The 17,582-nt window shown below is 37.8% G+C and overlaps 1 protein-coding gene across 4 annotated transcripts; it reads left to right on the plus strand.

The window, feature by feature from the left end:
• Positions 1 to 242: 242 nt before the first annotated feature.
• Positions 243 to 17,523, plus strand: LOC110486335 (putative E3 ubiquitin-protein ligase UNKL). Of its 4 annotated transcripts, XM_090196418.1 has the most exons (17): positions 243 to 376; positions 1,409 to 1,470; positions 3,525 to 3,734; positions 6,516 to 6,692; positions 7,635 to 7,768; positions 8,441 to 8,576; positions 8,674 to 8,791; positions 8,919 to 9,003; positions 9,099 to 9,259; positions 9,684 to 9,872; positions 10,436 to 10,489; positions 11,157 to 11,334; positions 11,443 to 11,532; positions 11,633 to 11,854; positions 12,019 to 12,212; positions 12,331 to 12,588; positions 12,761 to 17,523. In XM_090196418.1, exons 5-17 carry the CDS (start codon positions 7,729 to 7,731, stop codon positions 12,914 to 12,916), a joined length of 1,881 nt encoding a protein of 626 aa, XP_090052544.1. In that variant the 5' UTR covers positions 243 to 376; positions 1,409 to 1,470; positions 3,525 to 3,734; positions 6,516 to 6,692; positions 7,635 to 7,728; the 3' UTR covers positions 12,917 to 17,523. The 4 variants fall into 4 exon arrangements, with proteins under 4 accessions (XP_090052544.1, XP_090052545.1, XP_021413526.1 ...); XM_090196419.1 differs by lacking the exon at positions 9,684 to 9,872 and having other exon boundaries at positions 312 to 376; XM_021557851.3 differs by lacking the exons at positions 243 to 376; positions 1,409 to 1,470 and adding an exon at positions 2,154 to 2,698.
• The last annotated feature ends 59 nt before the right edge of the window (positions 17,524 to 17,582 follow it).

Raw genomic sequence — 17,582 nt, forward strand, 5'->3', positions numbered from 1 at the left:
GCATTCAGGGCTCAAATCACACAGTTATAAAAATAAATATATGATCTGTAAATATATTTAAAATAGCTCACACATAAAACTACAATTTGAACAAATATAGAAGGATTTGTGAGCAAATGTTCAGAAATCCCTGACATTTAAAACTGTGGAATGTGCATTTGCACGTTTAAAAAGTGCCTGTGGATCTGTATTCTGTGTTTACAGAATTCTTTGATTTTTACCCCCATCTGTCCATGTATTGTAATCCACAAATGTAGTTTCAGATGAGAGTCGGCTATCTCCATTCATTGGGATAATCTTTATGTCACGTGACGAAATTACATCACGACTGTGTACTTCTTGTCCTTAGCTAGAAGAAAGAACAGCTTCATAAAATGTGAGTACAACGTTTATTTATTCAACAAATTATGTTAAAATGTTCAACAAATGACTTTCGTATGAATATTACATTTGACCATTGGTGCATGCAATACCGAGTGTGTGTACCGGTAGCTAGTAGGCGATCTCGTCACCTGTTTAGACAAACCACCTAAATTAAATTTACTAGCAGTGGTTGAAAAAGTACCCAATTGTCATACTTAATTTAAAGTAAAGATACCTTAATAGAAATGAGTCAAGTAAAAGTCACCCAGTAAAATACTACTTGAGTAAAAGTATTCGGTTTTAAATATATATTTTTTTATTTTAATTTTACCTTTATTTAACTAGGCAAGTCAGTTAAGAACAAATTCTTATTTTCAATGACGTCATAGGAACAGTGCGTTAACTGCCTGCTCAGGGGCAGAACCACAGATTTGTACCTTGTCAGCTCGGGGATTTGAACTTGCAACCTTCCGGTTACTAGTCCATATACTTAAGATTCAAAAGTAAATGTAATTGCTAAAATATACTTATGTATCAAAAGTAAAAGTATAAATCATTTCAAATTCCTTTATCAATAAACGGCACCATTTTATTGTATACGCCAGAGGTATACTCCAACACTAATTTACAAATTAAGCATTTGTGTTTTTAGTGAGCCCATCAGATCAGAGGCAGTAGATATGACCAGGGATGTTCTCTTGATAAGTGTGTGAATTGGACCATTGTTCTGTGCTGCTAAGCATTCAAAATGTATCGAGTACTTTTGGGTGGCAGGGAAAATGTATGGAGTAAAAAGTACATTATTTTCTTTAGGAATGTAGTGAAGTAAAACTTATCGAGTACAGATACCCCAAAACACTACTTAAGTAGTACTTTAAATTATTTTTACTTAATTAGTTTACAACACAGCTTAATAGTTAATTGTTAATTCAGGAATGTGTCATTTTTGAAGAACAATTCAATAAAAAAAAATCTGAGTTGTGATCTGGCTAACAAGCTAAATTGAAATGTTGCAAATCCTATTTTCCAATCTGTTGTCTTTCAGGGACTTAACAGGGCAATTGATGCTTTGGCAGGACAAATCACTCTTTCCCGACTGGTGTGGAGGTATTAAGAAATTGTAACATTATCTGATTAGAAATGTTAGAAATTCAGCTACTGTTTTCTGCTCCGTGTAGGCTTGCTAGCTAGCCAAGTAATTTGTTGTGCATGCTTAGATAAATGTATTAATATGTTGTTTTCTAGTCAATACATGCATTCTGTGTCCGAGTACTGTCAGTTCAATACATCTCTGTGTTGTGTTGCATCAATGAGTTAAGGGGCTGGGCAATGTTGCCTGTTCAATAAAAGGCAAAGTTGTAAAAATGATTAACCTGACAATAACGCTTGAGCCGGCTGCTTTTGGACCCTACTGCAACTCCCCACTAGTCAATCTCCCATTTATTTCAGGCCCTTCCTTAGTTGCTTGATCTGACAGCTGACTCACCCAAGGACCCACTGCAGAGTTTCCCAAAAAACAGTCCTGGGGACCCAAAGGGGTGGACTTTTTTTTTGTTTTTTGTCCTAGCACGAATACACAGCTTATTCAGGTCAATTGATCAAATTGATTATTTTAATCAGCTGTCAAGACCAACCTGTACAAACACTCCTTTACCCCTAATGCCATTGCCGTTTGAATACAGGGAGAGGGAGGCAGGCAAGTCTGTCTGTCTAAACAGGAACTGGTATCATTGTCCTTGGTCATCATAACATGGTGATGCTGATGATTTTGCTCAGCATATTTTTGATGTGATTCGAGGATGTGTACAGTGCGCTTTGCTTGTTATGTAACTTTGTACTATTGCTCTTATTACAGATCCACAAGCACTTTTTGAATGGGCAAATACACTTTCCAAAGTTGTAAATGTTAGGGATTTCTGAATATTTGCATGCAAATATTTCTACATTTGTTCAAATTGTAGTTTTATTTGTAAACTGTATTGAATATATTTACAAATCATATTTATTTTTGATTTATGGTGAATATCTGTGAAATATTTATACATATTCACGGATTATGGTTTAATTTGTGAAATATATGATTTACATATTTCCGGACTATAGTTTTATTTTAATATATGCACACATCAAAGTTTTATTTGTGAGTTATGTTGAATATACGCACGGATCGTGGTAGACACATTTACAGAATAAAGAAAAATCTCTCTTCGTACGCAAATGGAACGAAACGGGACAGTTCGCGCAGGCGCGTTTCATTGTTTTGACTGAAAATGCCGTCGGTTTCGAAAACGGCGGCGAACGCTTCTCCTCAAACCGAGAAACCAACCCACTATACGTAAGTAAAGCAAACGTTAAATGGACAAAGACATATTCGTTAAAATACCGTGCTGCTTTTATGTACAGAATATTGTTTTATAGTTGGACTGCTTGATATTCCTTCACTCGTAGTGCAGTAAAACATGGTGCTTTTCCTTTTGTAAATTCTTCCCAATGCACGCAGTTAGCCTGGCGCTAACTTGCTAGCTACATATTCAAATTGATACAGTAACTGAATTTTAACAAATACATGTGTATAATTGTATTGTGTGACCATGAAAATGTTCCACATAAAAAATAGGCGTAACATTAAAAAGCGGAATTCGCAGGAACTTGGTTGGTGGTTAACGTTAGCTAGCCAGTCAGCGTGCTAGCGTGGACTGGGTAACGTTAGCGAAGTTGAATGGTTTGCCAGCCAGCAGTGGTATCCTTTTCCTCTTTCCACCTCGGCCTTATTTGCTGCCTGTATACGCATGTGTTTTGACGTACGTTCTGGTTGTTTGATAGAGTGCAACGCCGAACATCTTGCGTGGATTGTATGTGAATGGTCAAAGTAGATAGCTACTAGCTATCACTACCAAGTAGTTCTAGCAGTTCGATTGATTGTAAAATTCAGCTACATAGCTAGCTAGTGTCAATCAAATATTAGTTGTAGATGGTGTAAACGTGTATCTCCTTACCTTTAGCATAGATAGTGTTTACTTTAAATTTCAAATAGCGAAGCTGTAACATTTCTATCAAAGTTAATGCGATATTTCCCCTGAGCTTTGGACTCAATACTTTTTTTTTACACGATGTCTGGTGGTGTCTGTCATTAACACTGCCTTTGTCTTTCCATTTTGCAGATATTTGAAGGAGTTTAGGACCGAACAGTGCCCTCTCTTCCTGCAGCACAAGTGCACACAACATAGACCCTTTACATGTTTTCATTGGCATTTCCTCAACCAGAGGCGAAGACGACCGATTAGAAGAAGAGATGGAACTTTTAACTACAGCCCTGACGTTTATTGCACAAAATATGACGAGACTACGGGCATTTGCCCAGATGGAGAAGAGTAAGTGTGAAGCTTAATTTTTCCCGTGAATTATTATGTTCTGGTTAGATTGTTGATACCGTATCATGCTTATCAATATTGTTTTGTGGCTGTTGTTCATTCCGGTTGAGAATTCACTCAATGTGTGCAGGTTGCCAATTTAGTGAGCACACTTATAATGGTGTTGCTAATATTTTATGGATGTTGCATTGTTTCAGTAGGAAGTCAGATTCATGCGAATTCCTGAAGTGAAATATCCTTATTGCACAGAATTCAGCTCGCACCACGAGCTTGGTGATGACCTAGCTTGCACATGGTGTTGTTGACTTGTCTATTGTTCGAGCTAATGTCGATCCGCATGGCCTCGTATGGCCCCGGAGTGGGACGACAGCCGTTCTCAATAATGCGGAACCAACTGGATGATTTAACCACATTCATTGTCATTTCATGGATGTTTTTTTGTAATTCTCGCTGGACACGTCTGTTTTGAGCTGCAGAGTGGGGTTGAGCTTCTTCCTCCAGCTTACAAGGAAACGATGAACACACCCCCTGTTTTCTTGCTCGTGATTGAACCGCCTTTGCACATAGCCCTCTCCCATTGGTCGAGCAACCAATGTTTATTGTTCCTGGGTCCGTTGAAAATGAGGTCGCTTTGAACGAGTTCCTGCTTTGTATTTGTATCCTTAATGTTGTCACAAGTAGTTATACATGGACGTGTCTGGTTTTTACCACTTGTTCTGTATCATCATGTTCATTGAAACCTAAGTAGAAGAGGGATTTCCTAATTCAATTATCTGCTCAGCTTGCGCATAACTACTCTTTTGTGATAATTAATAGAGATGTACTGAGGGGTAGAAATGGAGTATGTAAGTCTTTTATATATTCTTGCTCTATTGTTTAATGGCTACTGGAGCATTTTTAGGCCCAACCCTCAAAGCATCAGCTATTTTCACTTTTGTAACAAAATCAGAGGAACATATTTTGAATGTTTGGGGTATGCCACTTCAGCTCATTCTTAGAACTGTAGTTTTCACTACTGGTGTGACATCAATCTACTGAAAATGAAAATAACAAAGAATAGGCCTAAATGAGCCTACACATTTGTAAAGACACAACCATGATAATGGAAATAGATGTAGCCTAAAATATAATATAGCAAGTCACGTTGTGCGGATACAGTTGTCACTTGAGGTTACATATGAGAAGGCTTGTGGTGGTGTGGATAGACACCAAAGGAAGGATGAATACATTCATACATTAGCAGTTCATCTGCATCTACCTAAAATAAAAGCTACACTATTCAGTTCCCAGGTGTAACAAAGTCACAGGGTTATTGTAAAAAAACAGAATGCTACCCTGTAGTGAAGGGGGAACTTACATATCAGGATATTATTTGACTATATATCGTATTCACAATATCATAATATTATTTCTGCTCTAGTTGAGGATACCTGACCAAAACGCCAGTATTTTTCCTTCATAGAAAACAAGCTATTGTGTCTTTCAATAGGGAGCCAATCGCAATGCATATCGTATTGGCACCTAAGTATTGTGAAGTCCCAGGCATTTCCCAGGACTACTAACCGGTCCTGAGTAATACTACAAAATGCCCATACTTGGCCTACTGGAACAGACGTACTTGTTAGTATACTTACTGGCAGCGCTATCAGTTAAAGTAAAAATATGGGAATGTTAATATTGTATGTGTTGGTTGGGGATTTTTACAAGTCTCCCTACAAAATTAACATAATTAAAGGTTCACTGAAAGGAAGCTGGCTATACAGTTAATAACCTAGCCTATTTAATAAGACAGGATAGATGTTCTAGATTATATCTTGAGAAAGATGCTGTTCAACACTAAGAAGAACAGCTCTGAAACATGATATTCAAACCACTCCTATAATTTGGGCTTATTTGTGTCAGAGCACCATAAAGAAATTGAGTAACTTGAAACGTCTCACTCACTAGTTCAATGACAATCCTCAATGGCACATGTCTGGTTAAAGTGCTTTGGTCAGATCCACAGTTTAGTGATATGTAGAGGTAGCGACTAGATGCGATGTTAATAGTATTTGTGGCAAATATGTAGCATACTGAATACTTTTTTATAGAGGGGTTGGTTAATCATTGAGGTTGAGTTCCAGTTTACTATATCAGTGTGTTTGGAATTTCACTACAGTAAGTAAACAATGTTCCTCAATTCAACCAGCTGTCATATTGAAAGTTCTATACAATTTTTGAACTCTGCCTGAGAGCGAGCACTTGCACTCTCTATTCCTCATTCTACCAGAGCTGCTCTCTTCTCGTGACATCACATCCGTTGCCATGGTTACTGTTGCTGAGTCAGAAGCTTTTGCTGTATTTGAGAAATTGATTGGTTATCTAGCATTTTCAATGTGAATTTGAGCACATTAATAGCGATGTTGCTATTATTTCTGTTAAATTCCTCACCATACATCAAAGCCTGTGAGAGCGCTGTATCTATAAAAGGCGTTGCATTCCTCTGACTCCCACTGTGGGCATTGGCTACATTTTTGTTGGTCTGATGTGCATATTAAGCATCAAGATGAACGGTTGCCACTAATACAGGGAGGAAGACAGATGTAACTCATTCCTTTAGCCTCGGTCTGTTTCCTTTCAATTAAAATCTGTGGACTGACTTCTTAGGATAAGCACAGCATAGAATTCTAGAAACATAGGATAGACTAATTTTATGCAGATTGTATCTCTGTCACATCAAATCCTGATCATTTTAATGAGGAAGTCTGCATTTGTCTAATCATCGTTTCCTTTCCTGTCTAGCTGTCCTTACTTGCACCGGACCACTGGTGACACAGAGCGGAAGTACCATCTTCGCTATTACAAGACTGGTACCTGTATCCATGAAACTGATGCCCGCGGGCACTGCGTGAAGAACGGCCTACACTGCGCCTTTGCCCATGGCCCACATGATCTCCGCCCCCCGGTCTACGATATCAGGTGACCTATCATGCCTTTAGTAATCACTCTGTTCTCAAGGTGTCATACCTTCACGAACATGTGAATAGGCTTGTTAAGCCAGTTAGCTGAGTACACAATGATAAATATTGCAAGGCCTGACCATGCACTAACAAAATGTACTAACTGATTCCATTCGTAAATCATAGTTTTAATGAAATTCTAAAATTTACCCGTAGACCATATTTTTGAAGCTGGCTGTCAACCCCTTCTCTACCATTGTTAGTGTTACTTTGATTCGACATGTTAGGCCTAGCTGTCTCTGCAGAAGTGAGTCTGTATCCACTCCAGTACATGCCCATACATGGAAGTGGGAGAATGAAGCGTGTTAATCTATTTTCTTAGCTCAATTAGTCTCCCTGATGCCTCTCGAACTGGCTGGGGCTAAGAGCAGATGAAAGCACAATTTTCTCTTCATAGACATCAGTCATAGTGTACTTATTGCCAGGGTTGATGTTGGTTTTGTTGAGTACCAATACTGTGCAAACAATGAAAGTGTTAAATGATGGTGTTTTCTTTAATGGGATGAAAGATTCAGTGGTATATTTGAAGTAATAACCCCACATATCTCAGAGATGGATACAAAAACTAGGCCCATATCTGTAATGCAAGCAATGGACTTAAGTTTAACAATAACATACATTTGCCCCTTTACTATGAACCATGTGTTCACATTTTAAATTCCTGTCACTAGAAAATAGCAATACCCTGTCGAACGTTCGATGAATGACGTCACATTAAGGAATGGGAGCTTGAAATAATTCAACAAAAACAACAATTAAATGTGGTATCAGCGTTGCCTAGCAACTGAGCAGAACAAGTCTGTAAGAGCAAGGCATTGCCTGAATATTCTACATTTTGTCTCTTCCTCTTTTTCTTTGTTTTGTGTAGTAGCTCTCTCACTGATCTTCTTCATGTGCACAGAGAGATCCAGGCACAGGAAGCCCTCCAGAATGGCCAGTTGGGATCTGGAGAAGGTATCCCTGATCTACAGCCTGGTGTACTGGCCAGCCAAGCCATGATAGAGAAGACTCTTACAGAGGACCCCCGGTGGCAGGGTGAGCAGCAGACACATTGATTCTGGTGTCGGTGTTACCCAGTGCCATCATTTTTCTATTGATTGGATTTCCTTGACCTGTTGTGTTATATTTTGGCATTTGGTCAATACCAGAATGTCTTACAATGAGTGGGTTTATATGCACATTAATAAATCAATATAAAACTGATTATGGCAGAAGGCAGAGTATGGCATTAGTCATATTAACACCTTACTCTGCTTATCTTAATTGGTGTAAGATCATAATGGTTGTAAGCATACGCCGATTAAAACATCTGGTTTTCAGGACAATCTTTCTCATTATTAGGGCATCAGAGTTCAGAGGTGTGCATGAGCTTCCTCTTGTGCGAGTGAAGTGAGTTTGGAAAAACTGAAGTATGCATATTAGAAATAGTTTTCACATACGAACTTTGTCTAAGATTCCAAATGTTTTCGCAAAAATAACATGGTCGCTGTGGTTTATTTTCATTAGCGTATTATTATATCTTTTTTATGCATTCATCAAAGTCCCGTCAGGTAGCCTGATTTCAGATGGCCATGTAAACAGGATTATTAGGGGACTCGTTCTTGAAAAGCATGTAAAAGTTTGAAGTCAAACGATTATATTAATCTGACTATCCACAATAATCATTTTGTGTGCATACAACAAACTCATTGTGTGCTTTCCTTCCAGACACCAATTTTGTTTTAGCGAACTACAAAACAGAGCAGTGCACCAAGCCTCCACGACTATGCAGACAGGGCTATGCCTGCCCTCACTACCACAATAGTAGAGACAGAAGACGAAATCCACGCAAGTTCAAATACAGGTAGGCGATTAGGACTGTCAAACGACAGAGTATGCCTTTTGACAGCTGTGTAATATTTCTGTAATATGTAGTTAACCCTTTTTAAATGATGTGTCAGGTCAACTCCGTGTCCCAATGTGAAACATGGGGATGAGTGGGGAGAGCCATCGAAGTGTGACAGCGGAGACAGCTGTCAATACTGTCACTCACGCACTGAACAGCAGTTCCACCCAGAGGTAAGTGGGACATTGGAGACTTTATAAACGCTTAGCACATTGTCTCTTGCAATGGGGAATCTGTCAAACCTTAATTTGGGAAAATGCCACACAGTTATGAGCAGAGAACCTGTCTTTCTCACTTCAGATCTACAAATCCACCAAATGCAATGACATGAGGCAAACTGGTTATTGTCCTAGAGGGCCGTTCTGTGCGTTTGCGCATGTAGAAAGTAAGTGAAGCGCCTCAAAATAAGTCACCGCTGTCTTGCTTGTTGGCAACCTTTCAAAGATAAAACCTTCTGTCTGTGATTGTGTACTTTTTCAGGAATTCCCTCCACGGAAGAGACCATGAACTCGTTGCTAACAGCGATGCAGTCGGGTTCCCAGGCCAAGCTGGGCTCTCAGCAGTATTCAGATTGTCCGGTCAGCGAGTGGGGTAGCAGTGCACACTCCATCAGCAGCATCAACAACGGCCAAGTGGGGAATGTATGTGATCTGATTACTACTCCCTCTATGCTTCTCTCCACTGTCTTTTACAAAGGCATCTGTTTGTATGAAAAACATGCTGTCTATAGATTAGACCCTGAATAGATATTTCAACTGTTAACTTTCCTTATGTCACACCTTTGTGTTGTATATTCTTGTAATTTTCTGTTCTTGCCTTCTATTTAACTAGTTTGTAACATCATTTTGTTTCTGGTAGTACTAGTGCACCAAGAAACACAGTGTAATTCAAATTAATATAGGATTCAACAGAAACCAAACCTTAACAATTCAGTGTCATTTTCTCTCTCTGAAGCCAATATTCCATCTAAACATCTTCAGTTATCATCTGGCCTCGTTAGGAAAGCTGGGCTTGTTTGGCTGGCTCTAAAACCCTATTAAGTCCATGTGTACTTCTCTCCCTCAGGTTTCATATTCTAATAGTCCGACTGTAACGCCAAGCTCAGGAAGCAACAGTTCATTGTCCCCAATCGGACCCATCGGCAGGTCCAAATGCTTAACTAATGGTAGCTTATGTTCAGAGTCCACCACGTCAAGTGTGTCATCTCTGACGTCTAACTATCCCAAAGCGCCGGGCTTTGAACGCGAGGATCAGGTACTACAATAAGACTGCTCTCTCTCTTTCCCCGTCCTTACGGGAAGACCCCTGTACTCAGCTTAGTGTAGGGCCTGACCCACTGCTATAAACACGTCGGTCATAGTTTCCATTCTTTTGATTCAGAATTTTGATTTATTTCCATATTAAAATATTTGTCAGTCACTTTTTTTATGTTATGTCATTTTCTTTAAATGTGTGATGACTTGGTGAATACTGAAATTAACAACCAAGGCAAAATAAATAATAGTTTACCCGTTCCAGGTCAAATTCAGTGTTGTGCTTAACATTTTTATGAACGTAGATTAGACATTTTGTTTGGATATGGAACTTGTGTTCATGTTATCTATTAGTTATAAAATAAATGTCTGCTTATTTAGTCTTAGACTGTCTTAATGGATTGTGGTGATAACATTAGGCAATTTCTCTCTTTTGATAGGGCTGCAGATGACTGATTTATTAACTGAATTTTCTTCACTTTTAAGAAACATGTTGGCTTTCGAAGACCCAGCCAATTGCTGGGTTTAAGTGTTGGGTCATGTGAATGTGCTGTCTGTTTTCAGATAAAGAACTATAAGGGACATAGTGATCAAAAGATGATGGACCAAGACAAGCAGGTGAATAACTAAAGCGTTTGCCACTGCCTTTGTATTCCTATAAGCTAGTTCCCCCTAATATTAATTTACCACCGGTCCAAAAAACATGATTTTATAGAGAATAATTTTAAGTGCAAACTGAAATGACTAAAACCAGATATAAAGTATGTAGAAAAGATAATGGCGCTATATATATATATATATTTTAAACAAATTCATCTTTGAGAACTACCAATCACCAAAAAACTATACAGTCAGGGAGAATCTAAAATTCCAAAAATGGCATGGGACCCCCATTGATATGTTAATGTTTGAGTCCCTGATAGCATAAGCCATGGCAAAATGTGTAGAATTGCAGGAACTTAGATTTAAAACTGCAATTTTGCCGCCTCTGCTGAAAAATATCATAGGGGAAACACTGCTAGTGATATGTAGAACAATTTATATTTAAAGGTATTCATGTAGAGGCAAAAGGGTTTTGCTGTTATAATTTCAGTCATTGGGATCCGTCCAATCGACTTGATTTAAAAACAGCCTATTCATGGTCTCCCATCTAAAGCATATGTCCAGGCACGGTATCTGTGGCTTGTCTTACTTCTTAACCAAGCACCAATGTAGTAAAGCTAACTATTGCTCAAATTGACACTATTAATGAAACAATGCCTTACTATGTACGCCTCTTTTACAGACACACAATAGTGTATTCTCTGGGATGAACCCTCTGGCATCCAGCATAACCTCCAGTATAGAATCTAGCCTGGCCTCCAGTATTGGATCAGATAGTTCCTCACCCACCACCTTATCAACAATGAATGCAAAAGCAACCCCATTCTATCCTGGGAGCAATACTGTGGAGTCAGTTATAGGTAAGTGTACTTATTGTACAAACTTGTTTGAGGGGTGAATGTGCCTCTTCATACAAGGAATACTTATTGTTCTAGAAAAATAAAAAAAAGACTTGCCTTTTCTTTCAGGTTCTGCTCTTGACCTGAATTTTTGTGACATCAATGTTGCTTCTCTTGATAAAGAGTTTGAGGAGCAAGAAAACAACAGTCTTGGTTTAAGTAAGCAAACCTGGTTTGAAACATTGAACACAATTAACTTAACAGTCTGTTCTGCATTTTTAAATTGCGAAATTGATTTTCACTTCCTGTTGCCCTCTAGGTCAAAGGATGCTGGGAGGATCCGCTCCGGTTAACATTCCTGGCTCCCTTGCACGGTCTTCTTCATTGAATTCCAACTCCTCGCTCTCTGCATCCCCTCTGAGCTCCCTCTCTCAGTGCCTGTTGTCAGGAATGGCTCCACAGCAGACTCAGCCTCAGGGCCTGCTAACCAAACCTGAGCATGGCCTTCTGGGAACACCTACCTCCTCTCAGAACTCTCTGGGTAAGTTAACAATAGAATATGTACTAGCAATCTTGACAAACATGCAAGAGTAAGCATTATTCGTTTACCTTTGTGGCATCATCAACCATTCATAAATACATCACTATCGTTTTTTTTGTTGTTGTGCTTTGACATGAAACAATTGTCCTGATCCTACCTTGTAGGTTTGAATGGGGGAGCTAGCAGCATATGGGACTTTGTGAGTGGCAACTTCTCTCCCAGCCCATCACCAGTGTTCAGCAGCCTGGGCTCCACCACTGTGAGCAGCAGCGCTGACCTGAACCGGCTCTTCAGGGAGCTGGATGAGGCAAATAGGAAGATCAAGCAATGGGAAGACGCGTGGCACCAGGTCAAGCAGGTCAGTCACTAGTCCCATGCAAGAACTATGACATGAACTAAAGGCACTGCCTCAGTAAGCAATACATCCTGACCCATGTTAAACTAATTTATATATTTGACATGTCTGTCTGTTCCAGGCATGCGAGGCCTGGCAGAAAGATTCCCATGATGCAAAAGAACAAGCAAAGTCGGCCGAGGTGGAGCGGCAGCTGGCAGAGCAGAAGCGAGAGGACACGGAGCGCAAGCTGAAGGAGCTCCAGGGGGACTTTGACGTGCTGTGTCGCTCCCCTGGCACACCCCTGCTTAGAAGCTATGGAGACCTGGACCAGCTCCCTCTACCAAAGCTCCACTCCATCCAGAGCCAGCTGCGCACTGACCTAGACCTTATAGACGGGGTAAGAAAGGCCAGATACTAAACACATTCTTATTTATAGTGATCAGGATATACATTATGGCAGACTATTTAGCCTAGTGAAGCATATTTCTTTTAAGATCTTGCTTGGAATCATTGTATTGTTATTTTGTTGCGAGTAGTTTCTGATACAACCTCTTCTCTTCCCAACACAGGTAATATATCAGCTTCAGTCAAAGAAATGTATAGTTTGCCAAACGCATGATCGTTGCATAGTCCTGCAGCCTTGCCAACATTATGTACTTTGTAAGAACTGTGCACCTAGTAAATCAGAATGTCCATACTGTAAGACAAAAATATTGAAGTGGTGATGTACAATTATTCAAGGTACTACTTAAGGAATTTGCCCTTTGAAGAACTACTAATACATATAGTATGCTTACATTTTCTAAATAGCATTTTGTGTTTCAGTATTCATATAGTAATTCAATGAATAGTTTAATTTGAACTACATAAATGGTGTTAAATGTAGTATGTTACTTTGTATTGTAATGGATCACTTACATTTTCCAAAAAGTTTGGGCATCCATAGTTCAAGTAGGCCTAATTTGACTTTATCACGGAAACACATCAGTCAAACATTATTATTATTATTATTATTAGTATTGCAACCATCTTTGTGAAGATTGATTTCTCTTAAAGCACTTTGTTGACCTGGGAATTTGTTAAAGGGTATTTTAGAAATTAGCTTTGAGCTGTTTTTGTTTCTTAGATTTACATATTATTTTTCTTAATATGCTAATGTATCGAGCTTTTGTGTGTACTGTGAAACATACTAGAATATTTCATGTTTCCTATTGTTAAATCATGGTATAGTTCTATATATCTTGTTAGTTTTCATAGAAAAGTGCTAAACTATAGTTTCTACTTTTCATTCTTTAATTTACACATTTCCATCAAATAAGTACACACATTTGAATGCATTTTAGGCATAACCAGCAGCTGTAATGTCAGTAAGGCACATTTATGCTAAAGCAGTTAGGAAATCAATTGTCTTTTAATGATTTACTGAATTGTTCATTATGTAGTTGTTAGAGGAGCATGTCTTGATGTACATAAGTCTGACACAGTGAATTTGATCGGATTCCTACTAGCTCTCAAACATGTCTAGAACATATCTGATACTTGGCCTCTATTTTAGTCTCAAGTGCCTTGCCTTAAATGATAACCATGAGCATCGATGCTTAGAGGATTGTTGTAAAAGCAGACACAGGTAGTCAAAGCTTCTGCACACATTTCTGCATCATATGTATATGCCATAGTGTATTGTCCAATCCTATGTCAAATTATTTCCTCAGATTATAGTTGTATGAAGATATAAATCTTGTCAGTGCCTGTGTCCTGACTTCACGCTTACAATATATTTTCCTTGTCTAAACAGGCAATGGTGCTTTGATTTAAATCTTTGATTTAGTGGTTGGGAGTATGCAAGCAAGGAAACAACTCTGGTCTTGTTTGTAAACAAGATAAAAACAGGCTCTGCTATACATTTTAGACTGGTGTTTGTAAGATGCATCAATGGTGTTGAACCTGTAAGTTGTGTTTTGAAATACGACAGTGTAATGTGCTTAGCTAGGTTAATCTAATTGACATGACCTTCTACTGTGTTCAAAATGTATTTTCCCTCACTCTATATCTTGGTCCTTTTAATATTTACAGCAATTAGTATGTTCAGTAGAAAACCATATTCCCAGGTACACGATTTGTAACTTAGTTATACAAATTGAGAAATAAAATTGTTTACATTTACATGGATGGTAATTCAGAAACTCAGAAAAACAAAACGTGTGTTTATCCTAAAATAAAAGGTATTGTGTTCCATCATGTTAAAATGGCAGGCGAAACAATTTTATTGCATGTCTTATACGCGTCATACGTTAACCAGCTACAAATCTAGATCACTGCCAGATATATTTGTATTGTGAGTCTAGCATACTGTAGAGTCGATCACTCCACTTTTGCAAGCTTTGCCGCTGCTGAGAGAAAGAAGTATACATGTAGTTGTAATGCATTTACATTCTTGAATGTTATTGTGCATACACAGTTCAGATTTCAGACATCAGAAGCCTAAATTGTCACCCGTTAAGCAGTAACACGTTTTACTTAATATATATCAAAATGGTATCATAACAATTGTTACCTAACATTCAGAGACCTATGTCATGGAGTCTAACATTTGGTATACCAAGTTTAACTTCTATAATGTTATAGTTCAAGTAAAGTACCACTTAAACAAAGACTCGTTTGATTAAATTGTGTGAATTATTTTTTTAGTCAGTCACACGTTCGGGTACTTTTGTGAATCTTCGAAAACATTGTTACAGGCCAATCAATGTACTGCTGTAGAATGTCTCAATTCTTAAATTCGTTGTTGGAGAATCCTAATAAAGCTACAGTAAATGCTCACCCCAATTTATAATATACCACAGGTTATTTTTCCTGTGATGCCAACTAAGTTAATGTGGACTTGACTCAAATGAACCAAAGTGGTGTTGTAGTTTGTTCTTGTAGTTACATTTAAAATATGTATTGAAATGTATAATTAGAATAACATTCTCTTCAATGGTTCAATGACAGAGAACTATGCCAACTGCTTTTGCTGACAATAGCAATGGACTTGAAGCCCATTTGTAGTTTTACCAAAGATCTTTATTGCTATTGTTTCCTTTTTTATTTTTATAACTTCATTTCAGTATTCTAAGCAAATCGTTAAAAACCTGATTTGAAACAAACCAAACCTAACACCTTATGTAGATTGGTGTGTATTTACAGAAACTAATGGCATCCTCTTTTTGTAAAACAAATGACTGTGGTTAGCAGCATACACAATTCTAGTTGTCTACAAGTTAGTGACGTGTTAATATTCTTAAGTGGCCATATAGACGAGTACCAGTGGAGGCTGCTGAGGGGAGGACGGCTCATAATAATGTCTGGAACGGTGCAAATGGTATTTGATACCATTCCGCTCCAGCCAATACCACGAGCCCGTCCTCCCCAATTAAGGTGCCACCAACTTCCTGTGATGAGTACTATTTTGAAGTATGTTGTTCACTTTACAGCTAAAATCTCTTAATCAGTTTTAAATATTGATGGTTGTGAACTACTTGTATGCTGTCAGGAGTATAGAGTACACTTTGACTGTAATGTGCTTTCTTTCATTTTCACTTGACTGGTGTTTTCTTCATTTTAATTCACAATTTACTGCAGTCATTGGAAAGATGGCGATAGTGTATCATTTGTTTATTGGTTAGATATGAGTGAGTCATTGACGGGTGAAATGACAACTTGATTTATTTAAACCAGCATCAATGGCAGATACAGACGTGAGTAAGTTTAAGGAGCAAGTCTTATCACTAATTTGTTCTTGGTCCTTAACCCTTCTTCAATGTGGCATACTAAGTATACATCTCCCTTTTACACTGAATAAAACTTAAGCTCATATTTTATAAATATGGCTCTAAATCATTCAATGTTATGGCCATATTAAACTAATGTTCTTTTTACTATGGACCAATTTTTTTTTTTTTTATAAATCGGTGCCTTATGTTACATTTTAACTGGCATTTAAAGAGTATTGCTCTTAATGAGGGGTGACTTCATTGAGGGTAAATTGTTATATTACAGTAAAACGGAAAAATAATCCAAATTCTAGTGCCTTTAGATAATTGTATGTACCATACTCTCCCCAATTAAAATCTGTGGTGGATACCACTCAGATGATTAGCTTTTTCGATATCACTTGAGTGGTAAAATTTGCTTTGTCGCTCAGAAAAGTGATTAATTCTATGTGAAGAGCTAGCATTCGTAAGTGATCAGAGAAGGGCCGTTTTGAACCAGACTGCATGTTTCGTGAGGGAGGCTTAGGGCAACCTTAGAATGATGAATACTGCTTCTTCATCTCAGTCTGTATTTGCCATATCACTCTTCATAACATGCCACAATACCTACCACCAATAAATACTGGACTCAACTTTATTGGCACAAGAAAAAACAGACAATTACTGTTAAAGAAAAGCACCAAGTACGACTCTGTTTTGTAAATTAAATGTAATTGAGATGTAACAATGCTCTGCAGTGGATTAGCATAATCTATTTTGCATTCTTGTAAAGTGTTTGTTTCTTTGTTTTATTAAATATTGTGATCATGGAACCTGAAGATTTTATGCAATCTTGCACATACATAAATGTATGATGCTGTTCCAATTTAGTATGGAGAGAAAAATGCATATTGCAGCATAGAATTTTTGTAAAAACATTTAATTGTTCCCAATAGTTAATTTCAAAATGTTCATTTAAAATAGAAACCCTGAAATATTGAATGTACCGTTCTAAATTAGATATTTAATAGGTCACTGGAATAATATGGAGAGCAGTTCATCCGTTAGCTATGATGTAGCATCTAGTTTTGTGAATTGCTATACAATGAAATAAATGTAAGACTTAAACACATGCCGTTTTCCGGTCTCTGTATTTATCAGTGTAATGATTAAGGGGAGGGGGGGAATACATTTTATTTTCTCAGGGTTTTGGTGGACTGTAGGATAAAAGGTTCTTAAATTGTGAACTGTAGTTCGTAGATGTATTTGCGCTGATGTCGATGGAAGTAGACATTTGTATTACGAATGAGAAACATGTCCCTTTGTTACAATAAAGTATGGACAAATAGGACATTGTATATTGAATTAGTATTCAACTACCCCATAGAAATTATCAATGGGAGTTCCCCTGTGTTAAAGTTCATCCTCTTTATGGCATCAAAGAAAGGCTGGATTTGGCATTTTACTCAATTAAGTAGGAGGTATTGAATCTTTTGCTTGCAGAGTATCATTAACTTGTTCAATTGTACTGCAACATTATGCAATGGTTTACAGAATTCACAATTTGTATCTTGGGAATTAAAACCATTTTTGATCTTAAATGTGTTGTATTTGTTTCATGGATTTAAAACAAGGTAGTAATGAAGGTATGTACTTCTAG

This window comes from Oncorhynchus mykiss, chromosome 13 (genome assembly GCF_057628025.1).
Source record: "Oncorhynchus mykiss isolate SJ-2025 chromosome 13, ASM5762802v1, whole genome shotgun sequence".
Lineage (NCBI taxonomy): Eukaryota > Metazoa > Chordata > Actinopteri > Salmoniformes > Salmonidae > Oncorhynchus > Oncorhynchus mykiss.